The sequence below is a fragment of the Ambystoma mexicanum genome, chromosome 1q, assembly GCF_040938575.1.
Source record: "Ambystoma mexicanum isolate Mex_15411 chromosome 1q, UKY_AmexF1_1, whole genome shotgun sequence".
Taxonomy (NCBI): Eukaryota; Metazoa; Chordata; class Amphibia; order Caudata; family Ambystomatidae; genus Ambystoma; species Ambystoma mexicanum.
Window position 1 is genome coordinate 1,184,750,846 of NC_090922.1, and position 27,432 is coordinate 1,184,778,277.

The 27,432-nt window shown below is 44.8% G+C and overlaps 1 protein-coding gene across 1 annotated transcript in view; it reads right to left on the reverse strand.

Annotated features, from left to right (window-relative positions):
- CTH (cystathionine gamma-lyase) overlaps window positions 1-27,432 on the reverse strand; it is a 272,518-nt gene that overhangs the window by 232,173 nt on the left and 12,913 nt on the right. Inside the window, exons 2-3 of the mRNA XM_069641917.1 lie at window positions 23,197-23,278; window positions 2,868-2,963 (exon numbers count right to left, since the gene is read on the reverse strand). Coding sequence (XP_069498018.1) covers window positions 2,868-2,963; window positions 23,197-23,278 — 178 coding nt within the window. The remainder of the gene's footprint in view (window positions 1-2,867; window positions 2,964-23,196; window positions 23,279-27,432) is intronic.

Below are 27,432 nucleotides of genomic sequence, written 5' to 3' on the forward strand. Positions count from 1 at the left end.
TCCTGTGCAGCTCTGCAGATCTCACTGTTCCTGGGCCTCAGTCGTGGGGACAAGACGGAGGGCGTCGGAGGGACTCCTGCACTGGGACGGTCAAATCTTGCAACTGGCAAACTTCACTTTCAGTAGCTGTTAGTGTTTCAGCTCCTCACGTCTACTGCAAATAGCAACACTGCAGTTCCTGGCTGTCGAGGTGGACTTTCCTTGCTTCTGGGGTCCCGCACTCTGTTGAGGGGGTTCAGGCTCAGTCAGTCCTGCTTCCTGGGAGTCCGGAGGATCTTCCTGGAGCTCTTGGCCAACTTAAAAGCAACGCACACAAACTGGTGTTCCTCTCCCTATACGGTTTCCAGCAGCAACTCTGGAAATTCAACCAGCTCCGAGAAGGATGTCCAGATGGCTTACTTTGGAGTTGATTGGTCCCACCAACTAAGGGGAGAAGTGGTCCTTGCAGGGGCTTCTCCTTGGCATTTCAGCACAGCAGCAGGGCTTAACCTGGCAAACCAACAGTCCAGGAGTTGCAAAGTTCTTCTTCGGTTCCTTCGTCCAGTGGTCGACTCTGCCTCCAAGCCAAAATACTTAAGTTCTCTCCCTTTAATTCCAGCCTAGCTGCCAGTCACCCAGCATGGTGGTTGTCCTTGCCAGACAGTCAGCCGGCCAATCACAGAGTGCATTTGGGTCTCCTAGGAGAGTTTCGACCACCTCCCTCCCTTCCTGCCTACCCCAGACACCATGGAGCCGGAGGTGGGCTTCACTCGTGAATCCCGCCAAAGGCAAAAAGAACAAAGGGAGCAAACCTGGTTTGGCGCGCACAAATGGCAAAAAAAGAAGACCAGGCCATTTTGACAAAAATGGCACCCTTGGGTGCTTTACTGCAACTGCGAATGCAGCCCACGGTAAATGCACACCACAGTAGTAAAAACGAAACCACTGTCACCAAAGGGTCACACAAAAATGGCGGATACTAGGTAACCCCTCCAGCACCCTATTGTAAGATGGTGTGTTCCTTGTCTAGAAAGTTACAGATGTAAGTAAAGTCAATTTCACTTTACTGCTCTGGGAAACCGTAGTTTATCCCAGAGAAGGCATTTAAACCTTGGGGGAATCTAAGGGACTTCCCTGTGCCACTGCACTGAAGGTGCTGTGTGACACAATGTAAAAGATGATGCCTATGGAGTTTGTCAGACTCCACAACCATAAGAAACAGTTCAGAAATTGCATTAAAATACGAGAGAGTGGGAAAAAGTGTCTCACTCTCTCCAGATTAAAACAAATTAAGTCCTCAAAATCCAGCAAGTTGCTGGGGGTCTCCAAGCTAGAGGGAATTGGCACATTTCTCAGAATCCTCCCTAACAGAGGGCTTTCCACTCTCTGCTTGTAAAAACATCCGATCTGCAGAGAGTTGGAGCTAGAGGACCGAAAGCCTCTAGCACAGAGGTATTTAGGGAGCGAGATTTGGTTGCAGCAGGGTCCCAATGCAAATCTAAACCAGGAATTTATGGAGTCATAGTGCTGGGGATATGCACTTCTTAAAGCATTTTCCAAAATATTCCTTATGGATTCCTTTATGGATCCATTTGCCAGTCTTCAGTTGATGCAGATAAAGTAATGTAGCATGTTATTTATTGCAACAGGACGAGAAGATGTCCAGTTAGGTGGTGGACACATTTAAGTGTATTGGAAATTAGATTACCAAAGTGCCTTCCAACTCAGCTCTGCGATGTTTTACACTGTACATGAGCTTGTATTACAGGGATCGACAATCGGCACTCAAAATATACACAGGAAAACATACAACCTCTTTGGAAATGTGGAGTATGCCTATCCTGCACCACAGGTTTCCAGCAAGTACATAAATGGAACTTGGCTGATTTTTTAAGTCTTTGGAATTGACAAGCCACTTCACTCTGGGCAGAAGGTGTACTGGCAGCAAACAGCCCATGTCCACCCAGTTTAGGAAGACAAAAGCACTGATCGCGCTTCCTTTGCAGGAACCCGACAAAGTGCATTACCTCTAAATGGTCAAAGATCGAACTGAGAAGGGTCCCATGTCTAAAATCGTGGCAAAAATGGCTGTGAATACAACACATCATGGTAAAAATGCTGTGGTTTTGCCGCCACAATCATGTAAAAATATGCAGGGGACAGCCCTGCAACCCTGGGTCCCATTATACCATTTAAGGTGAGCAGGAGACACCCTGCTTCCCTTCAATGGTATAATGGGGTACACCTTTGCCGGATCAAACCACAGCATTTTTGCCGCAATTTTTTTTTGCCTGCAACATTATTTCCAGCAATTTTATTACCCCATACCCTGAGAAGGCGGGATGGGATGACTGCCAAAAGGGATATGCAATAAAGAACTGGGCTTCAAGCACAAAGAGCAGCCATTTGAGTCCGTTTGGAGACATGTTTTAGTCATTTCCCATGAAAAGAAAATGTGAAGCGTTCATGACCCCATGAATGCAAGATTCCCTTTTCATTGATAAGCTGTAGAAATGCTATACATGTCCAACTGGACATGAGCTATGCAAATAAACCAACACTGAATGCAAAGTACAACCGAAATTACACCGACTTATCTAGCTGAGAACTCCTGCAGAAAAATATGAACTAGACTGGTGTACAAACTGAGGCGTGTTCAGACTTTACTATCAGCACTCCTTAGCCCATCAATCTGTTGCATTATAGTTCTTTTCCTAAGAAAAAAGGAGGGTTCCATGTGTTGATTCACTATGCCTCTGAGCACACAGGGTGGTTTATGTTATCACCACTACACAACATTACATTATTACTGGCCCGCTACATGATATTTCAGCACTTATACATGTTAAACAGGATATATCGTTTTTACAATATGGATTGTAACTTACCACCATACACATCACTCGTGCAGATGATCTCATCTCCTGCTTTTAACAAATGAGCAATATTCACAGTAGCAGCTAGCCCTGAAGCATAAGCTAAACCTACAAATGAAAGCCAAAAAAATAGAGATTACCATTAAAGAAACAAAAAGTACCCATTTCTTGCACGTACAGCACATACATTTGTTTAAGTTCTTCACAATTACTTGTTGCTACTTACCTCGACATGGATTACTTATTGGATCCATCAAATTGTGTGTTGGTTTCATTCTATTCCTCCTTCTAAAACTACTTCCTTGTCTAGTGCATAACAGTATTGACAATGGGTTTTCACATCGTAAATGGTGTATTCCAATCCACACATGCTTAAAGGCGTTGCCTATTCATGAATACTGCTTTCAATGTATAATTGCTGATAAACCTGTCCCTGGGTGGTTATTCACATTTGAAAATAAAGTAAGTGCTGCATCACTTCAAAGCCAGCACCAGGAACACTAGAGCAGAAACTTCAAGCGATCCCACAAAGTAGCCCTTTGTTCTCCAAGCTACGACCCCCCCCCCCCTTTTAAAATACATTTCCCCGGCTTTTGTTAACTTGGCACTCCAATCCTCTTGCTAAAGACCCATGTGTCATTACTTCAAATCCCATTAAATAGTGCTAAACATTATCCTCTATTGTTCACAGTTGGGGGATTTGAGGAACTCTTGTATGGGCTCACTGAACAACTACTACTCCTGTTACTTCATGTATGCTATTTGGCAACGTTGCCAAAATGTCCAAAACACGCGAGAGGGCTTGCCCCTCTCTGGCTTTCTTAAGGGGGCTTAAATTGGTTTGATTCTGATATTCTATGGAGAAATAACATCACATTAACCTTACTATCGCTTTTTAAGTCTTGGGTGTGAATGGGAAGCCTCGGCTTGTGTTATTTTGGGTGTCATAACCCCATCTGTCTGGATTGCTAGCAAATTATTTCCTTTTATGATGTACATAAGAATACTCTTTATTTTGGTACCTTGGTGCTAATCCCTGGTAAATTGTTGATGTTTGTCTCTTGACCTGATTTTTATTTGGTATAATTTTATGTAAATATTTCTGGAATATATATGTTTTTAAATATGTCTTCACTCTATTAGTGTAACTTTTAATTTGGTTTATTCAAACCTTTACAATTTTTTTTTTTAAATCGCGTGCTTTTTAGAAGGAGGTATTGAACAAACTATTTTGGGTACTTTTGCCTGAAATCACATTTGATCCCCTCTACCATTCCTTCTGCACAACGGGAATTTACAATGGAATAAATAGTAGTGACAAGCAGCAATGTAGCACGAAATAAACTGAAATGTCAGCCACATTTAAAAAAAAATAATAAAAAGGGGTCAACTCCCAACATTCCTTTTGTAGGCACAGTTTTACATGGGTGCTGTGGGTCATAGTTTTACATGGGTGCTGTGCCACCTATCTGAGCCAGCAACTCTGCGGCATTCAGCCATTGTGCCTGCATGTTCATTTTAGAGCTTTTTATTCTGCAACATTCACCACCGTAGTGGTCCAACAGTGCCAAGGTTTACTCAGAGGGGCCTTGATAGCTCGGTCTTCGAGAGACTAGAAAGGGAAAGCAGAGGAGGGGAAGAGGAAATTTAGAAAAAAGGTTAGCGCTCATGAATAAGCCAAGGAGTAGCAGTGGAGTTTGAGATAGTTTGCACAGCTGTCGAGCCAGTACACGACAAGTGCCAACACATAGCACAGATTCGGCGGAGTCGGTCGCAGAGTCTTTGGGTCTGTCTGCTTCAAACCTGCTACTGGATTTTCTACTGAGGTGAACTGTATCCTGAACTGACAACAAATAGTCCTTTTTCTACCTCTACTGACCTGGAAACCCAGCATCCACCACTTAAGCTACTTCCTGCCGCAGAGTCTTTGGGACACCTGCGGCCTGCCGCGTTCATACCTGCCCTACCGCAAGTTTATGCATGAGCTCATAGGATTTCTGCAATCAGAGGTGAGCAACAATACAAACTTTCCATCTGGTATTACAACGTATATGTGCACGGCGCCCACTTAAAAACACACCATTGCTGGACTTTCCCACGTTTGTGAACACCTGCCTTAATATATCGAGAGACATTCAGTCACTGTACACAGAACAGCCATATTCCTTGATACTACTGATTCTTGGTCCTTACCTACTGTGCCTCTCACGTCGCACCGAACCTCCCCGTTCGGGTGGCCATCCGGAGCACTGTGTGGCCCCTTCGGTCGAGGGATCAGTGAGCAGGGAACGGCACTCCCTGAGAAATCTCGCCGTGCTGTTCCCCGCACCAGATAACTGCAGGCCACTAGCGCCTGTTCGTCGCGAGACTTTTTGGAGAGATAAATTTAATGATCCAAGGCTGTGAAATATACACGCCGCTTCCCGCCTCTTTGCACATGTTCGACATAGCTGCCTAACTCCAATGACCTTCTTTGGAAAAGTTGTGATTTATTTACAAACAAGAACCGAAAGCGAGTGGGAAGCTGCGCCGAGAACGCTGCAAAGCACTCACGTTTTGATTTTACAAGCCTTTCCCCTCAATGCACACACAGCCCATAAATCTGTTCAATAGATATACCCGCCCTATGCCAAAATCTACCGGAGCTAACAATGTTCATTTACTAGCCTACAAAAGACTGGGGCGCTTGCACTCTGATCTTACACGCTATCCATATTGTGCAAACTACTCAAACATTGCTTGGCAAACCGCCAAATCCAAAAGCGATATTTGTATAGTGTGTGGGACGTGGCGCTCTCGCCTCTGATACTTGAACATTTCATCTTCACTCAACCTGTAATAGCTTGCCATGCGAGAGACTGTGGGGCTTTTGCCCTTTGATCTCGCACGCTTGTTCCATTTGTTTAACGTGTGAGAGACTGTAGCATCTGCTCTTTGATCTCACACACTTTCTAAAGTAACTTTTCATCCACTACAGACTGCGTAAACCAGGCAATTACTATCACTGAATAGTCATGTTTTGAAGTGATACTTGCATAGTGTGCAGGTATCTGTGAGGTAAAGTCATCTGCTATCGGCACCCGAACATTCGGCCATTGCTCCAGCTTGAAAGACCCTGTTGTGCGAGAGCCTGCGGGGCATCTGACCTTTGTTCTCGCACGCTTCTGCCCGATTTATTCAACTACAGCAGATTCTTCACATTATATATCTGTGCCCTTGTATACAAGAACTAAACTTCAAGACAAACTTTTTATTGCATGCGAGAAACTGCGGGGCTAGTGCCCTTTGATCTCGCTACCAGCCTGCACCTATTGATAGACATTAGCGTCCCCTGGAAAGCTGTCAACCAAGATCATGTCCTCGAAGTCTCCTAAAATCATGTCTGGCCCCAAGTCTAGATTACGCTGTAAACTAGGCTCTTCCCCTGCCTCTAGCCAGAGCGAACTAAAACAGCTGACCTTGGAACAAACTATATCAAAGAAACATAAGTGTGCGCCATCGAATTACCCCATTCCGGAGGAATTAATTGACCAAGAGCTCCTTCAAATAGACTCAACTGGAGCACAATAGAGACCCACATCAACATTCATAATTTAACACAGCTCATATGGATCAAGTGCCTTCATGCGCCCAAGACACAAATGTGGATCCACTCCGGCGCCCAATACCCTTTACAAAGGACTGCACCCTCGAGACTGAACTAATGTCGATTATTACATCTACTAACAAAGATGATTCCATAACAACTAGTAACCAAGAGCCTGAAGTGCCCGTAACTTTTTCAGCGAGTAAGAAGGAAGAGGTTTCAAAAGCTAGCAATGGAAAATTGAACCAACAGACAGTGTTCACGCAGCAATGAACCCCTAACGATACTGGAAATCCACATAGTAACTTGGCCCTATGCAATTCTTCCATGCATCGAAATTTGGCGCCAGAGACAAACACGGAAGAACCGCCAATTGAACCTACTCAGAAGAACAATATTACCACAGCCAAAAAGACTTCAGATGTCAACGAAAAGGATCCCTCGCCTATAGATATCATGCACCAATCAGAGGAATGCTCCAATCAATTTCCACCTACATCCACCACCGCATGTTCACTATTCCAGAATCCACACCGAACAGCCAAAAAGGAGCAAGCTAAACTAGCAAAACTAAAATGGCTGAGCGCTCATCTTAATATACCACAAACCAAAAACAATGACCAATCATCTAAAGATAACACCAAAGCTGCTGGACTCTCACTTGATATCACAGAAATTGAGTCCATAATGAACAGCGTGGAGAAACAGAAAGCAATATTTGGCAACATCTCACTTAGATGTCCGGAAGCTACCTCCACCCCAGTTGTTAAACACTGCCACGCTATCACAGAGCACGAAAAGAAACTACGAGAAACATTGATTCTACCACAAACTATCCCAACAATAAATTATCCAAAGCAAAGACCAAAAACTGAGGAAAGAAGCCCTCCAAAACATTTTTCATATGACTTTCAAGAATCCTTTTACACACCATTAGCTGACCAAGAAATCCAGAAATCAAGTGCATTAATTCATACCAAGAAAACCCATAATCTGGACTCGCATATTGAGAATCTTACCTCCGATCAAATAAACCAGCCAAGAATTCCAACAACTATGATCGATTTACAAAATATGCTGATAGCAGTTGTAATGATACCTTTTCTTAAATTACAAGAAGACTCCAAGGATGCTATTCGAGATCAAGCCACACTGTTAGCCCTAATTCACACAAAACAGGTATATATTGAGAAATTTCTAGCAACACTCGAAAAAAGATGGGATTCGGAAGCAGAGCAATTTTTGAGATGGCAACAGAGACTTTGCTCTATGTGAAATTGCAAGAGGTGATAGAGAAGAAAAAAAAAAAAAGAGTCATGTCTAACGTTATGGCTTGGATGCAACCACCGCCACAGCTACAGCTACAGCCATTAGACTCGATTTCCACTAGAACGATACCAGACATACAAACTTACCTAACAAACCTGCACCATCTAGAGAAGTACAAATTCCAGTCGGAGGTATCGATAATTTTTCAATTCTGTAACCTACCATAGTTCCTTTAAACATAAAGAAAGTCTCCCAAGAGTGGAAATTTTCCAAATTTTCACGCCAGGATCCAAGGCTACAAATGCGCAGAAAGGAAAGCCACCAATAACAAAAAAAAAAAAAAAAAAAAACCTGGAAGCATCAAACAGAATGGTTCAAGGGCCTTCCTACGTGCAACAAACCAACCAACCAACGAAACATTAGATCATTCACTCTGTACCCTCTGCAAGGCATCTAAAGAAACCTAATACCTTACCAGTGGAAAGCAACGCATCAAAACAACTACCTGAACCGCCAAATGGAACTGATCAGAACGTTTCAATCATCAAAGATGACTTACTAGATCTTACTACACATACAGACCATCATGAAGAAGATGACAATGAACACATTACACTTAACGAATGTCATCTTATTATCTTGGATGAGTATACAGCAATTACATCTCAAAGCTTGGACCTGACATGCGAGGACATATCAGATGTCTCAATGCTAGATGAAATCTCCACAGCCACAGAATCTACAACTGACGAAGAGCACATAGATGTCTTATTACCATCTAGACAAACTAGAGAACATCGAAACTCCTATTTGGAGAGTCCACATGAAATGACGTACATGCCTGTTCACGACCGGACAGCCCGATCCAACCAAAAGTTAATACAAGATGACCTACGAAATCAGAACCAGATTAGATATCCAGATTCATTAACCCAATCTTAGATCGAACTCAATATATATTACAGATAGGAAATCAGACAATTGAAAACAAACGACTGATATTGAATTGCACTAATATGCTTCTACTATTAAATGCTATACCTGAACTCAAAATGATCTCAACGCGAGATATTAAATTAATAACCTTCCAAGATCACATCCAACTGGATAGAGTCTTACTCGAGCTATGGGATCGTGCGACACTCGAAAAAATACTCGCACAAACTGAAGCCCTAGCAACCTTCGGCTTCAGCTGCAATCCAGCATCGATAGAAACAACATTCAATGCACCAAGAAAGTGGAACAACTATACAAACCTTTTTCCACATAAGAACCTAGAGAGTGAACGACCGTTACATACAAGATACGACCCCAACTATAGGGTCCCTGGCCATCAAGAACCACAACCATTGACATCAAAAGATTCCTTCCATCAAGGAAACGAGAACCACCCGTTCTATCGCGACTATACTGAAGTTGGTGATATTACCCAAGATCTATCATCTGTATCGTACCCACCAACCACGAACGACTCTCACTGGTCATTATGTAGCTGGAACACAAGGGGTAACCACTCACCTATTTAATCAGACAGCAACGGAATTCAAACTAACAACTATAGTATGCCTGCAAGAAACATGGCTAACCAAATTACCTAGCTGCGACGGCTTCATTACTTTCCTCAATCCAGCAATAAAAGGCACCCTGGGAAGACCAGAATCAGGACTTTTACATTAATCCAATTCCTACCACAATCGACAATCGACAATTGTAACTAGTAACATCAATCCATGGATACAAAATACTATTATTCAAATACAAGAATCCACTCCCAACAGCCACGATCGATTAATATCCTTATGAACCTATACTGGAATCCCGCAACACTAAATGACAGCAAATTTCTGGACGATGTTTTCTTATCGATCGAACACTTCTAGAGCATCATCACGTGGAAGTCATTATTTGCGGTGCTTTAAATATACATCTATATAATAAACTCTGCTAACGGATGGAGTATGGGGAACTGTCCACACGTGCAAAAAAAAAAATGGCAAAGAAACATCCACTCGTAACCTTAAACAAGTCGATCATCCAAATGATGGGAAGGGCAAAGCCATACCTACATGGGACAGCGGCAAGGCAACAGCAACAATAGACTATGTATATTTGTCAACACACCTATTTGATTCCATCACAGAGACAGTAATCAATACATCAACAAGAAGTGATCATAACCAAATTATTATTAACGGCTTTGGACTTGCCAACTAAAAAAAGAATGATCTCCGTACTCAGACAGAAGTCACTGGCAATAATCGTAATTTGCGATTACCTGAGGAACAATTAAGAGACCTCACAAAGCAAATCCAACTAACATCAAGGCCAGATATTGACAAACTCAATTATGATATCTTCTGGATTCCTTTCTTAAAGCCAAGGAAGAATCAAATGAAATCACATAACCACCACTATAACACAAATCGTTAGATATTTGCAAATTAAAACCAGTAAATGGAACTTCAATCTTCTCACGGAAGAAAAAAAAATAAAACAAAGGTACACAAATTGGAGGAAGTCATATCACGCAATATTACTACAAAATGATGCAGAAACCATGTTGAAGATTTATAAGAACCACAATCCAAGACATCTGGGGAATCTTCTGAACAACAATGACCGTAATCAACAGCTTCTGGTAAAAAAACTGAACACCTCACGTGCCCCGGGCCCTGACGGCAAATCAAATGCAATCTTAAAACAAAATACAGACCTGTGGATTCTCTTCATGATACAACTTACAGAAACAATCAACAAACAAAATACAATCCCACCGTCGTGGAACACAGCGATAATTGTCCCTATATACAAACAAGGACCAAGAGATAATCCCCAGAATTTTCAGCCGATTGCATAATTAGATCCACTAGGCAAGATTGTCGCTGCACTACTCCTCAAAAAAAACTCAAAAAAATGGGCCATGAACACAAACCGATTTGCAGTGAGACAGACGGGATTTACTTCAAATGTAGGAACAAACGTAAATCTGCTAATAATGAATTTGATCAAGAATGAAGCAATAGAAAAGAAAACAGATATACGCTGCTTTCCTAGACCTACATATGGCATTCGACTATCGCAAGAACACGATTATGGGAAAAACTATCAGCTTGGAATTGTCCAAAAGAGATCTTAGAGCCAATAAAACTTATATTCCAACACCGCAATTTCTTTAAGACACAAAGAATGGCACAACTACTCCTTTGATAGCGACAACGAAAGGATTAAAACAGGGCTGCCCTCTTGCAGCCACTTTATATAACCTATACACACCAGGCTGTGAAGATCATTTAAAAGATATGACTTTGAATCCGCCAAAGCTGAATTCTGTTCCAATTCCAGCACTATTCTATGCAGACGACATCATCCTGCTAGATAAAACCATTTCAGGATTACAACAGAGTTTACACCTTATGGGAACCTATATGAAGATAAACGAACCAAAGATCAACACCAAAGACCAAAGTCATGGCCTTAGTAAAACTCCCATTTATGTAACAACCAGTACTAAAACTCTATTGATAACATCTCTCTAGAAGAAGTCCCAACCTTCAAATACCGTGGGATCACGTTAAACCAGTCCAAAACAGAAAAGCAATGGTTTGATACTGTGGAAACGAAAACTCAATCACTAGCCAGACAGGGATGCCTTTCACACCGGAAATTTGGTACATTTTCATTTAAACCAATTATAACATTCTATAGGCAGAAAGTAATCCCTGTAATTACATATGGCAGTGATGCAATGAGCCACACTCTACCTAAAAATTGGACGAAATTTGAAGCAATTTTCTGGAGGAAGATCCTAAGATTACCAGATTCATACACAATGCCGAGAATTGGTTATGAAGTCGCAACACAATCACTATCCTCCATATGGATATGGAAGCAACTAGATTTCCTAATGAAACTGCTGATAAAGGACAAAATACCAGCCATAGAAATTCTGAAAAATAACCCAATCGCTTCGTATAATACATGCCTATCGAAATGGAAAGAACAATTATTTCAACAATTAAAAGATGAAGACATATCACTTGAAACTCTTGAACAGACCTCAATATGCAAAGCGTAAACTGGCAAGCAACGATTGGATTAGAACCTGCCAAATGAAAACCCTATATTCAAGAAATCTCCAAAGCCATCTAGATGTTCGAGCGTTAAACGAAACTCCAAAATACATGGAACTATTTCCTGAAGACAAGATCCGCACAGTGTATATGGCGATCCGTCTGAACAATCTGCCGACAAGAGATAAGCTTGCAATGGTCGGACAAATCCCGAAAACCGACAGACATTGGTTCTTCTCTATCTTTACAAAAGCAGCAGAGACAATACATCATCTAGTAATGATCTGTCCTGAATTGATGCACGAGAGAATGATTTTTGGCAAATTCTTTAACATATTAAAACAGATGGACAAAGAACTGCGATGGGCACTACTATTGAATGGACATGAAAACAAATTAATTGTCACGGGAGTGCAGTTCTTACAACATATCTTAGGACTAGATGCTGGAAACCAACCAAAACAGAAACAAAGACAATGACGAATATCACTTTAGTTGCCTAACAATGACAAAAAGAAATCCTTTTTATTTACATGTGTTACTTACTTTTTTTCTCTACTTTTTCCCTATGAATTTTTTACCCGCTCGAATTGTAATGTCTTAAAAATGAAAGGTTTGTAACAAACTAAATCATTTTAAATACAAAAAAAATAAAATAGCAGATTCAAAAAAGGACAAATATTTAATGCTCCCGCTGATGAGCACTTAGTCTAGTGGACAGTTTCTAGTATTTACAGGACGGCACCAAGTGATTTGGGTGAAGGCTTAATTGTCCATGGCGTGCCAATAACCTGCCAGACCCCTGACAAATAAATCTGGAATCGTGCTTCTACTGCCAGATGTGACACAGCCCAGATGTCATCAAGTGCAAGTCAAAGAAGACGGACACCCTGGGGCGTGAAAGCTGTGCTTTGAGGGCCCTTGCTCAGAGTTTACACTCTTGCAGGGCCACTTACTGAGCTAAAGGTGCAGGAGGAGGAAAATCATCGTGGAATATTCTGATCATTTATTATACGTTTTCCGAGGGTGCAGTTGAGATACTTCAAGGTCTCCATACAAGGGGCTGCAAGTGTTACAGGACTGTGCCCAAACAAGGTTACGACATGCGTGTATAGCACTTTATATGCGTGCATATGGCCTCAGTTAAGAAAAATAACCTTAAAGGGTAGGGGAAGGAGGTGCAGAACTATCAGTAGGGAGCCCATTCCACACGGACCTCTGAACCTTGATGTTTTCAGCACACTCCCCAGGCAGGTGTTCAAAAACTTTACCTTTGTAACTCCATAGGTTTGGATTTTTTTTCAGACCCCTGGAGATTTAGAGGCGATAATAAAAATCCTTTTGCCATGGGAAAAAAAAAAAATAAAATAAAATCAGCCCTACCCATTCGTTATGGTGGGGTGAGGGGTAGAGTCATCCTCATGGCCTATGCATGTCAGAAACAAGAAAGACAAGACTTCCAACAGTGCCTAACTTTCTTGGAATGTAGGGAAGTGTTGAACTGTAACATCAGATTATGACTTACTCCACTGAAGATTATAAGAAATGGTCAAACGTTACTGAGACTACCAAAGAGAAAGCGTGTTCTGAAAAATAAAACTTGATGCCAATATTGAGCAGTGTTATTCCAATAATTTACTGAATTACAAAAAAACAGTTAGACCATTTTAAATATGCCTCTTGCTTAATGCATGCATTCAGGTGTCTGAAACGTCTTCCACGCTTATTTGGGCAGAACTACAGGGCTTGCAAAATCTACTAGCCCACTCGCATTGGCACAGAGTTGTTATGAAGGGCTAGTACCGTTTGCATGGGACTCTCTCGCTGGCAAGTATGGGGCGGTTTGAAACTTTGACATTTTCTACAAACAAAGTGCAGTAAATGGCAAATATAAGTTTCACTGTGCAGACTTTGGGTGGCAGCATTTGATCAAATATGAAGTGTGCTAATGGTAGCCTGTACCATTTTACAGAAAGCGCTGGCAAATATTTTGTCACTGTAAAGACCGGGGGGGGTGGGGGTATCTGTACTCCTGCTCTGTATATGGCACAGTAGAAGAACAGAACACCCCAGCCAAGATTCTCTATATGATAAAGTTGAACGAGCAATCAAGGCTTAAGCTCTCAGGAGGTGATGCAGGCTGGTTCTTAAGCCCCCACAAAGGAATGTCCACACACTGTTAGTGTTAACAGTTCTTTATATAAAAAAAGGTTCAGATTATATACACACACAAAATCACACTTTGTGCTTTGGCAATACTAAAATGATAAGTGTACAATATCTATGTGGTACCACAGTTAACTCGACTCCATTAATATGCACCAACTGCCGACAGTCTCACTGGCACACAAATCAAATAATAAAGTGAATCAACAATAGACATATCGAGGAAGACAAGTTAGGTTAAGCAAATGGCAGAATACTGGGTCCCTACCAGTAGACAGTTCTGTGTGAGGGTCCCCTCACCTGGGCAAACTGTAAATAAAGTAAGTTGACAAGCTCAGTCCATATATCGTTAGCAGAGTCTTATTGCCTTCTACAAATGTTCTACTACCCCAATGTACCTGGTTTAGCAGAGTTAATCGATGGTTCATCGACGGATCCTTCTTGAGTAAACTCCCTTTAAGGCAGGAGCCACGGATCATCGAGATTCCTCAAAGAAAGGGGTGAACAATGTTGTTGAGGCCGCAGCTTCCGTCCTTGCGGTGCTCTTTGACGATCGGTCGTGGACGTCCTAAGAAGATGAGGCATGCGGTGAACCTCGATGACGATAGTTTGCTGCCGCAAAGCAGTTCAATGAAGAACGTATAGCCAGCAATGGCGTCCGCCAGCGTTTGGTGTCAGCGATCGAAACTCGACCACGGCTGGCTTTCGGATCTTTGAGGACTTTGGGTGGCGGGAAACACACCAGTGGATTCTCCTCGGTTTGTCTGCAACCATGACTTTCTCTGGAGGGACAAAGTGGTCGCCGGTGATGAGCAAGGAAGTCCTGGATTCAAACGTCTTAGGCAATGGAGTGTTGCAGCTCCGGTCAACAATGATGGTTGTCGACTGGGATGTCAGTGTCCGGGTGCTTCGCTTCAGATTCCTCAGTGGTCCCCGTCTCCGGTCGGCAGTCTTTCGAGGACCGACTTCCAGGGAGCCTTGGTGAAGGCAAGCTGGTGCACGATGGTCCACAAGCTCGGGAAGAGGTCTCCTAGCCAGGTCCTCTCTTGGATCAGTCCTTGACAGACAGCAGCTTTCAGATGGTGAAGGAAAGCAGCAGACATTCTTTTTCCAGCGGGCTTCAAGGATAAGCAGCTTCAAGTTTCAAATTCAGCTTCCAGATATACTGTTACTGTTCTGTCTCATTCACACTGCTGGACCAAGCTCAGCAGCCAAACATTCAGAAGGGCATACATGCAGGCAGACTGCCAATCAGGGTCACAGTGCATTCAGGCCATTCTCCTCCATCCAGACACTCACAACAAGGAATGTGGATTGAGACAAGTACCCAGCCATTCAGCACTCCACACTGCAGTCATACCAGTTACGGACAGGCTAGCTCAGTCATTGTGTCACACAACAGAAACCAGACACCCATAACATGAAATGTATACTGGTCACACTCCATTCACCCATGTCCCACCCTTAAGGTGTACCCACAACATAGTCATTGCGAAGGCTCCAGCCAGTCTGGTCTGCACTTCCCCACAATACCATATATGGAACATCCTTCCCCCGACTGGCTGTTGGGTGGGACAGAGTCAGGGCTTCCCAGGACTTTGGGAAAATAAGGTAACAGGCAATAGAAAGCAAAATGCCACAGGGGCCTTCTTGTCTCCTGTCAGGAATCAACCGATTCCAATGGCAGGGCCTGGGTATCCCAAAATGGAGGATACTCGAAGCACCTGTCAAATTCCGCATGGAGCTGCCACCAGCCCTTACCCTGCTCTGTAGGCCACACAGAGGTGCCTGAAAACATACACTAGGGGTACAGGGTTTTACCCCCACCCATGGGTGCCGTAAGGGTATCCTAATGGTCTGTTCACCAAACCAAAAAGAGGAATAGTTGAACTGCCAGGAGTCCCACATGGACTCCTGTGCAGAAAAAAAAACACACGATAAAATGTGTACAGGACAAGGACGTGGAGGCCCTTTCCCTCCAATGCATTTCCAGCCTCACTGTCGCCCCCTCCCCCCAGACTTAGGTTATGGTGATCTAATCTCCCACAAGATTGACGCCGTCATCCAGACGGTCAACATGCCTCCTGGCAAGGCCATCCGCTTTATCATTACTCTTCCCTGGCCTATGCTCAATGGTGAAGTCTAGCCCTTGCAGGCTAATGGACCACCTGAGCAGTTTTGAGTTTTCACCCTTCATGTGCACAAGCCATTTTAAGGGCGTATGGTGCGTTTGGACCTTGAAGGTAGACCCCGTAAGGTAGGCCCTAAAACTTCTAAGGCTCCAAACTATGCCAAAACATTCCTTTTCAACAGTAGCCCACCCAAGTTCTCTACCCTTGAGTGATCCAATGATGTGATGTTCCCTCATCTAACTGCAAGACAGCTTCAATTCCGGTGTCACAGGCATCAGTCTGAAGGATAAAGGGTTTGCTGTAATCAGGCGCACACAACACAGGTGCCCTACACAGACTTTCCTTCAAGCCAGTAAAGGCCCTCTGACAGTCTTCTGTCCAATTAACCCGCCTCAGTTGTTTGAGTGAAGTCAGAGCTGTCAGAGGGGTAGCTATGGTTCCATAGTCCGCCATGAAGTTGTGGTAATACCCAGTGAGGCCCCAAAAAGGCTCTCGCCTGGGTTTGATTAGTGAGTCTCCCAGTCACGTACATCCTATACTTTACTGGGGAGAGGTTGGATTCAACCCCCTCCTACCTCATGACCAAAATATGTGCCTTTCCTCTGAGCTATCATGCACTTGTTGGCCTTTATAGTGTGTTAGCCCTTTTCAAGGCCTGCAACCCATTATCCAAATGAGTTAAACGCTCTTCCCAGGTGGAACTGTAGACAGCAATGTCATCTATGTGGGCCACACAAAAAGCCTCCAGCCCACTGAGCACATGACTGACTAATTTTTGGAAGGTGGCAGGTGCGCTTTTCAACCCAAAAGGCATGACTCTAAACTGGTAGAGCCCCTCAGGTGTTGAGAACGCTGTCTTTTCCTTGGCATGGCCCATCAGAGCTATTTGCCAATAGGTAAGGTCAAAGGTGCTCACAAATTTGGCAGCAACTATTTTGTCCAAAGGCTCATCAGCCCTGGGCAATGGGTGCGCGTCAGTTTTGGTGACGGCATGGACTCCTCTGTAATCCACACAGAACCGCCAATCCTGCCTGGGAACTTGCCTTGTGGACAAGGGCCACTGGACTGGACCAGGGACTGGTTGAGGGTGCAACACCACCCATATCCAACATCTTAGCGAACTCAGCCTGGACGTGGTTCTTAACAGTGTCTGACATTCGGTAGCACCTGCTTTTGACAGGCACACTGTTACCAGTGTATATTTCGTACCTACACAATGGGGTGAGGCCTGGCGTGAGTGACAACAGAAGGGCATTCTGCTGGAGAAAAGCCCTGCAGGCCCTCTGCTGATCTGGTGTCATATCTGAAGAGAGATGCACTCTCCACTGAGCCATCCTGAGGGTTCCTATGCAGTAAATCAGGAAGGGGCTCACTCTCATCCTCTTCTTGTTCTGAAGCTAGCAAGAGACATGAGACTTCTGCTCACCTATGGAAAGGCTTGAGCCTGTTGACGTGGAATACCTGAGGGGCTACCCCAGGGACTCACATGTCAACCAGATCATTGTCTTCACCCGTCTTGGAGATTATCCTGAAGGGTCTAGTCCACTTACCTGCCAAAGCTCGAGGCTTGGTAGGCTCCATCACAAGGATCTCCTGTCCTGGGGTCCAATCCACTTGTGATGCTTTAACCCCTTAAGTGCCAAGGACGAGATTTTTCATCCTTGACATTACCTCTGTAGTGCCAAGGACGAGATAGCTCGTCCTTTTTGGCATCTTGTTTTGTGTGATCACTATAAAACTGTAATCCAACCCCCGGGCTATGTGAGGGGGAGGACCCCCACCCCTCACTGCCAGGGGGCTGGATTACGCACGCCGATGAGAAAGTAATTTTCACTACAGCAGCCATTTCGGGCTGCTGCGGTGAAAACACAAGCTGAGCCTCCACCTTTCTCCCCCTCAATCTCCGGCTGTATTTCAAGTCGGAGATCGAGGGAGGTGTCGTTGGAAAGGGGAGATTCTCCCCTTTCCAACGACACCCTTAGTGACAGCATTGCTGCTCCCGGATCGGGCGCAGGGCGCTCGATACGGGGGCAGCAATGCCACTAGACACCAGGGATCTGTTACAGAGGTGGGGAGAGGGGGCAGCTTACTAGTAAGTACCACCTTCCCCCCGTTGCCCCAAAGCATGGGGCCACATGTATGGAGACCCCTGGGGGCAGATGGGTGACCATCTGCCCCCAGGTGTGGGTGGCAACATTTTTTTTTTACATTAACAAGCATCATAAAATGAAGTTTGGGAGGTGGGGGGGTGGAGGAGAGGGGGCGTGTGGGGACCACTAGACACCAGGGATTTTTTTGGTGGAGGTGTCAAGGGGAAATTCTCCCCTTTCCAACAACACCCTTTTTGTAAGCATTGCTGCTCCTGGATCGGGCGCTCGATCTGGGGGGCAGCAAAGTCACTAGACACCAGGGATGTCTTTTGAAAGTGGGGGAGAGGGGTGGCTGCTTACTTGGTAAGCGGCCCCCTCCCCCACTGAGGCCCCAAAGCATGGTGTGTTAGGCAGAATCCTGTGCAGTTCCCTTGGGGAACACTGCAAAAAGATTAAGACTACAGGAGTAAGTAGTAAACCCAATTGCTAGCAGTCTGCACCACCCAGATTTACCCGGTAGCTGTGGCTGAGCAGTCAGACTTCTCTCAAGAAGAGTAGAGCAGTATGCAGAGTATACACAATAGGGCCAAAACACAGTAGAGCAAACAAACACTGACCAGAGCTTTGTATAAAAAGTATATAATTTATTTAAAACACACTTTAGGCAATACACTTGCACTCTCAGTAAAAAGTAATCAAAAACACAGTCAAGTAAGTATATACACCTCCCTTGATAACTATCAGACAAGTCAGGGTTAAAGCACAACTATTTGTTAAAACAGAAGTGAGCGCTTAACCTAGATGGCACTCCAATAGTTTAGGTTAAAAAGGGAGAGAAAAGGCAGAGCATAAAATAAAACAGTTCCCAACACTTTTAAGAGTTCAGAGCAAGGGGAGAAAGGTAGGTTATACTGTAGAGCCAAAGTTCATAGGCCAGGTCCACTTTAAATGGAGCAAAGCGAAATGTGACCAGGATCACACGGTTTTAAAGTGCACTGAAAGTCTTAGGGAGTTCAAAAGAGGTTGGGGTGATTCAGAAGATATAGTTAGAAGGCCTGGGGCCAACCCAGTTTAGAAGCCAAGGATTTAAGGATCACCTTTAGCAATCTGTAGAAAGGGAGGCCAGGCAGGAAACAGTACCTTAAAGGGGAAGGAAGCTCCAGCGGGGGCAGTTGTTCCTGGCAGTGGTTGAAGTTTGGGGTTCCGGCCAGGGGAAGAGAAGATCTCGTTGAAGAGGGACCGTGGAGTCGTTGCACTGCACAGGGATGAAACCAGCCGCAGAGTTCCCGATTAAAAGGTGCGGCCCTTTTATTCGTGGTCAAAAGTGGTGAGCTTGGCTATCCAGCCGCCGGGGTGCTTGGCACGGGCGATTCGACCAAGAGCCGTCTTAGGAAGGCAAAAAGGGTGAACTGGTTGGTCCCACCAGCTCAGAGGAAGAAGACTCGTCCTTGGTCAGAGTTAGAGACGGACACAAACGCCATTTAAAAAATTAAAAAAAAAAAAAAAAAAAAAAAAATTCTGGCAAAAAGACCCAACCAGTGATTTAATATAAAATAAACCAGCGGTATCTTTAACATTGCACCAAAAAGTGGTGCGTATAAAATGAATGGGAATATTTTGCGTGGTAACCACTGCCACCAGCCAGAAACTTGACAAGGGAGGACTGGACAGTGCCCCCTTGAAAACAGACCTAGGGGCAATCGAATTACCCCTTACCAGTATTTCCACAATATGATGGTTTGTACTGGTTCTGTTCACAATTTAAGACTAGTAAAGTCAAGGGTGACTTTACATGCCCTGGGAGACAGTAGTCAGTCCCAGGGTATGGAGTTTATGTTTGGGGGTCACTGTGACACCCCTGTGGTACTGCACTGAGGGTGCTGTGTGCCACACATACAGAAAAACAGATACCCTATGGAGTAAAAAGAAACCCCATAGCCCGTAAGCACATAACAAGTCAAAGACATACCTCAAATCATGCCTAAGAGTGAGTCTCACTCTTAGCAGGAGAAAAAAACAAACCCCAAAAATCCAGCAAAGCTGCTGGGGGACTCACTAGGTTTGGGAAATTAGCCTTATAAGAGAATTCTCACTAACATGGGGCCACATGTATGGAGACCCCTGGGACGGATGATGGGCGACCATCCGCCCCCAGGGGTGGGAGGCAACAAAATAAAATAGATATCATGGCTGGTGTTGGGGGGGGTGGAGTGCCCCCCACTGGACCACCAGGGAATTTGTTTTATAGAAAGGGGTTGCCCCCACCCAAAATTGACTTGGGGTCATGTCATACTGCCCCTAGGAAGGGGCATGTAACCCCCAGGGAGGGCTGAATGAGATTCTCCCACACCAAATGCAGGGGGGGGGGGTGAGGGTCAACCCCCAGTACATTAGAAAATTACCTGGCGGTGTAGGGTGCCCCCTCAGCCCCCACTAAAGGGCAGCCTGCCATTTTGAATTATTTTCTTTGTTTGCTAAACTTGTCTTGGCGTGCCAATCTGGCCCCGGGGTGCCCAAATCTTACTGCCCCACCCACTGGGGGGCCGGGGCCTGTCCCACAATTTTTGTGGGCCTCTCCCCCCACCCCAAATGGAAGGGGGTGTACCTCACGCAGCCGTTTGTAGGATGCCCAGAGAGGCCTGCATGAGGTGCCCCCGCCACAATAGACACATGGAGGAAGACAAGTTAGGTTAAACAAATGGCAGAATACTGGGTCCCTACCACTAGACAGTTCTGTGTGAAGATTTCCCACCCCCCACCTGGGAAACCTGTAAATAACGTAATTGACAAGCCCAGTCCATATATTGTTTAGCAGAGTCTCATTTCCTTCTGCAAATGTTCTACCCCAATGTACCTGGTTTAGCAGAGTTCATCGACGGATCCTTCTTGAGTGACCTCCCTTTAAGGAAGGAGCCACGGATCATCGAGATTCCTCGAAGAAAGGAGTGAACAATGTTGTCGATGCTGCAGCTTCGGTCCTTGCGGTGCTTGTCGATGACCCGTCATGGACGTCCTGCAACAAGGAGACATGCAGTGCACCTCGACGATAGTTAATTGCCGCAAAACAGATCAATGAAAAACGTAGGCCCAGCAAGGGCGTCGGGTCAGGGACTCGTCCACAGCTAGCTTTCGGATTTTCATCTGTCTCTTTGAGGATTTTTCAGGAGGCGGGAAAACTACTGGCGGATTCTCCTCCTTTCATCGCAACCTTGACTTTCTCCAGCGGGACAGAGCGGTCGCCACTGATGAGCAAGGGAGTTCTGGATTCAAATGACTTAGGCAATGGAGAGTTGCAGCTCCGGTCAACGGTGATGGTCGTCGACGGACTTCAATGTCTGGGTGCCTCGCTTCAGATTCCTTGGCGGTCCCCGTCTCCGGTCGGCAGCCTTTCAAGGACTGACTTCCAGGGAGCCTTGGTGAAGGTAAGCTGGTGCACAATGGTCCCTCGTAGCTCAGAAAGAGGTCTCCTAGCCAGGTCCTCCTTTGGATGAGTCCTTGACAGACAGCGGCTTTCAGATTGGTGAAGGAAAGCAGCAGCAATTCTTCTTCCAGGGGGGTTTCAAGGATAAGCAGCTTCAAGTTTCAACTTCAGCTTCTGAACAATTCCAGTAAGTGAGAGGTCCCCAGATATACTGTTCTGTCTCTCGTTCATACTGCTGGGCCAAGCTCAGCAGCCAATCATTCAGAAGGGCATTTATGCAGGTAGGCAGCAAATCAGGCTACAGCGCGTTTAGGCCCTTCTTCTACATCCAGACACTCACAATGAGGAATGTGGATTGGGACAAGTACCCAGCCATTCAGCACTCAGCCCTGCCCGAAATGGGCATGAATGCAGTGTGATCTCAGTCATTGTGTCACACCAGAAACCAGACACCCATAACATGAAATGTATATTGATCACACTCCATTCACCCAGGTTCCACCCCAAGGGCGTACCCACAGCATACAGTCATTGGGATGGTTCCAGCCAGTCTGGCCTACCACAATACCATATATGGATCTTCCACCCAACAGCCAGTCAGGGGAAGGACTTTGGGAAAACAAGGTAAAGGCAATAGAAAGCTAGAGGCCACAGCGGTCATCTTGTCTCCCATCAGGAATCAACTGATTCCAGTGGCAGTGCCCGGGTATCCCAAAATAGAGGATACTCAAGAGCACCTGTCAAATTCAGCATGCAGTTGCCACATGCCCATACCCTGCTCTGTGGGCCACATACAGGTGCCCAAAAACATACACTAGGGGTACAGGGTTGTACCCCCACCCATGGGTGCCATACGGGTATCACAAGGGCCTGTTCACCAAACCAAAAAGAAGAGGTGCCCTTCCAGGAGTCCTAAATGGACTCCTGTGCAGAAAATAACAGAACACACATGACAAATGAGTGCAGGATAAGGGCATGGAGGCCCAGTCCCTCCAATGCATTTCCAGCATCACAGTCACCCATCATCATTTTCCTTAGGTTGAGAGCATAATCGAAGGAGGTCTAGTGGGAGGTTTAAGAATTTGAGAGGCCTGAACTATGAACACTTCCTGCCAAACACATGCAAAAGGGGAGATTAAAAATGAATGCTACCATACCATTTCTTTCTATAGCCCGACCCAGGTTTATCACTGTGCAGCCTTAGATATAAAAATTGGCATTGGGAAAGGCAATCGAACATGTGACAGACGTTCACCACCTAAAAACATAAATACAAAATAAAACACCATACAAATTCAGCACGTGGGGGACATCAATTGTGTTCATACCCACAAATAAAATGTAAGCAAAGCAAGACTCAAAGGGTATGACATTAAATCAAAGCCATATATGGACTTACTTGACTGGTTAGGACTACAAGTCTGCAAATTGTACCTGCTTATTCATTTATCTGAGCAGTTTATCCACAGGATATTTTCCTCTTGTCTTTCCCAAAGGTCCCAGCTTTAAACTGGTCACAACTCTCAATAAATACTGGTTGCAGCTCACTTACTTTGGTATATAGCAACATGTAAACCTGCCTATTAAAAACAAATACGCCATCTTACAATATTTGCCACCATCCAGTGCTGCAGCAGCTTTCTCCAAACAATTCCTGGTAGGATTTCCACTCCGACTGTAATCATAACCCTACAGGAGAAAGGAATGCATTGAAAACATTTAGTATGTATGCCTATGATCAGTCACTTTACCAAAGCAATTCTGACAAAATAAGAGATACTACCAAAGCTGGAAAAAGTTTGTGAATAGAGAAATTACAAGAAAAAAGTTAAAATAAATCAAGTTTAACAACAGGTTTCTTCTTTGGCTGCTAGAATCCCTTCCTGGGCTTTTCTTAATCCTCCTCTGGTCCTTGTTGGCTGAACTGGCTGCCCCTGTGCTGTGACTACTTCTGAGTTATTCATGGTTCAAAATATCTGAGAGCTATTTAGCTTCTGCCTCTTGCCTAGAAGAGCCTGGTTGGCTTGAAACCATCGGCTACATTTGGTTCCCCATGACAACTGGTGCCTTACAAACATACATATGTGCAATAAACTTGGAGCATATTAATAAAGAAAACTTGGGACACATCTAGTACCTATTTAAACACAATGAATCATCATAATTGGCAAAAAGTTAGCGTTCGCCTCTCCTGGCAAAGTTGTGGTGCACTGTATATTCGCCCCTGGTTTACAAACGGTAGCTCCTGCCTACTGAATGATGCAACACCCAGGAGCTGGTGTCAGTTCCTGCTCATTTAATCCTAATTTCGAGGACCGCTATGTGCTGGCTCCTTACAAAATCGTCCTGAAAACCAAGTGCCTTGAGGTAGGGAGTCTTCCTGGCCTGGAAGAGTGATGGGTAACCACTACTGTGATTCAGCTCCATTTCGGGCTGTCCTGGTCCCCCTCTAAAAGTTCCCCGAATCATGGACAGTTTTGCACTTCGAGCTGCCTGGATGGCAATGGCCGGGTTCCTCAATCTTCCTGGCACCTTCCCAATCACTGCTGCTTCTGGCTCATGTCCTAGAAATATTGATTATTAGTTTCACCACTCTGGGTCATTGCTGGTCTGGGGTTCAATTAGTGGGTCCTGGATCGTGGTCCCCAGGTGTTGCTGTAATCATTTTCATGATTCCGGTAGAAGTGAGGTTTTGCAGGGCCCCTCTACTGCTAATTACCATTGACCATTTCAAATCATTTTTAACTGGATGCTCCACTGGAATTCTATGATGCTTGCTGTCAGAATGATGCAAAGAAAATTAATGAAAGTCGAGTTTGGTTGCTTAGTTTAATATCCTTCAGGATTTCTAGATGAGCAGTCTCTGGTGCTCCAGCATACACCATGTTTCAGCAACCTTACCAAAAGAGAGTGGGAGAACTTTCCTTAGCAACATGAGCGGAAGGTGGAGATCTGTTATATCTGCAGTCTGGTGAGGAAGTGAGAAACATGGGGGGGGGCGGGGTGGTGCATTTCCCAGTGTTTGAGGCCATGGAAAAGGGAGCGTGTGCATAGTTTACAATTACCTCATTTTCAGAGCCAGTCAAGCACAGTTATTTCATTCAGAAGTTAATGCGTTTAGAGTAGTTGGCACATGTTGCAATATCCTGGATTGTGTACAGGACATGTGTTTAGCCCACATCCATTGGAAATAAACTGAGGGAGCAGTCTTAGGATATTTGAGCCTGTCCCATATCAGGATTCTACAGTTACAGTGTATGCTTATAGCATTGATAAACTTGTATAGAGTGCCCAACCATAACCCGTGGAGATCATGTAGATTGAGGTCACAAAAAGAGGCTTTTGAAGTTCTTCCTTAGTAGTTTTTTGTATGGAATAATAGGTCGTGCCAGCATTCATATACTGCTGTTGTGTGAATGTGGCGCGCAGGTGGTGATATTCCAGGTCAAAGTTATCTTGTTTCCGTTTCTTATCTTCAGAGATTATTAGACATTCGTGCTCACTTGGAGGCGACTGGTGGCAACATGGCAGGCTTGGCCTAATTTTGGTCTATTGGGATTTGCTGAAACAGCCTTAAGCAGCACTCTGTTGGAGTAGGGTCTTAAGAGTCCAAGGAGGGAGGGGGGTGGTGGGTGGAGAACAGTTTGTGCCATTATCAGATCAGATCGAGGAGGCTTGAAGGAAGGTGAATTGGACACGAAAAGATATCCTTCTGAGGCAAATTTACCAATGTGCAATTCCATGGAGCTATATAAATGTATGCCGGCCGTGTCTTGCTTGCTACGTGCTTAAGATATGGCACCCTGCTTCCATAAACCAAGAGACCACCATTAAAACATTAAGATACAGCATGTGACGGTCCTGTTTTTGCTGAACTATATACAGCCATGTTTAACAATTTCCAACAATACCAATAAAACGCACACAGCATGCAGGCACATCAAGAAAAAGTACCTATTGTACTACACTTAAGAACCTACTTTGATTAGAGCCTTCAGCTGAAATTATACTCACACTTTCTATGAGCAAAGTAAAGTACGGAAACTCATCCCCTTGAGAGATCAGATAAAAAGTCACTACATAAAACACATACTTGCCAACCCTACCGATTTAGGCGGTAGGATACCGCTTTTTAAGCAGTCCTGCCGCCTACCGATTTAGTGTCAACAAATACCGATTTTTATTGGCCTGGCTGCCTGAGGCCCGGCACAGCATGATCAGCATCCTCTGGTCAGTGTGTTAATTGCCCATCATTTTGATTGATTATTGCGTGCCTGCCCAGCGTGAAAGAGACACCCTACTCTGCCCTGTGCATCCCGTAGTCCAGGCAGTCACCGTCAGTGTCAGCTTGAGATGCCTGCCATTGGCATACCGTGACATTCTCTGGACAGAGGCTGCTTTCTGCCTCATCATCGTGCTGTGAACTCCAAGTCGGCGTCTCTCACTAGAAATTCTTTGCTGGTCTCGGTCTCTGCTCAGCCGAGCTGTAAATATACAGCTGCTAGTTGCAAACCCATCTTCTCCCAAATTTCTGCAGGTAACATTTGTGAATTATTACTTTGTAAGTGTTCAGGCAGAAATGAGGGTGGCAGATCAAAGGACAGCACTGTGAAAATGACTATGTGCAGTTAGGCTCCGGAGGCACTGAAAAAGGAAGAAAGCCACACACACTCTTCAGTAAATGTGTCTCAACTCTTGTGGAACTGCACACACACACACACACACGTTAGGCTGCTTTTCCCTATGGCTGTTTGAGCCAACAGCCTCTCGTGACTGGCTTTCAATAATGTGATTTGGCTCCTGACTTAGAGTTGGAAAAAGGACTTGGGTTAGTCCAAGAATGCCCCACGCTTGTGCAGAAGCACCTTTATGAATGAGGCGCCTAGATGCTTGAATAACAAGGCTTTTGGGTAGGGGGCCATGTCCGAAAGCCCAGTGTCCTGTCATCTGGGGCCAAGGGGTAGCATCATGCCAGTGCCACCTTCCCTCTAGGGTCCCGGCCAGGCCCATTAGCTCCATGACGTATATTGAAACTTAGAAGGAAAAGCTTGAAAGAGCACAGTAACGAGATCTGGGGTGGCAGGTAAGGAGACATGGGGAGAGGTCGATAGGAAGGCAATGAGCGAGTGCTTGTACAAGAGAAGCCTCAAGAGAGGGGGAAAGAGAAGAAATCCGGAAGTTAAGCAAAGCAATGGGAAAAATGAAAGGATCAAGGAGGTTGGGGGGGGGAGAGAAACAGGCAGGTGGTTGAGAAAGATGAAAGGAGGGCAGGAGACACTGAGGGGACATGAGAACTGTTAAAAACCCAAGCAGCGATTAAGGGATCCCCCCCCACCCCAAGCAACTGCCCCATGTTGCCATTTAGCAGTCTCATACCCTGACAATATATTTATCTCCATTTTACTTTTGTTCATATGGGGCTTGCCTTACAAGCTGTATTTGTGGGAGCCCTTGCGGCTGTCACTTCCGTTGGGGAGAGGCAGGTTTAATTAGTAACTTATAGAAATATTTGATGGGTCAAGGGCATGAACTGCATCAGGGCCTTTCAACCTTTTAGTTGAAAGTGGCCATGAGCCTGAGGGAGGGCCCCAGCAACTGCCACATGTTGCCAGTCAGCAGTTTTATAAACACACCAATATATTTTTATCTATTTATTTTTGTTCTGGGGCATGCCTTATAAGCTGCATTTGCGGAGTCCTTGCAGCCGTCACTTTCCGTTGGGTATACAAGTGTTATCACCTTGTTGCCTTTTCACACCGGATCCTCCAAAGTAGGCACTTGTTCAAATAGAAGGATGTATAGCTTTTCAGTGGGTATTTTGTGTTTCAGCTCCCTACTGGCTG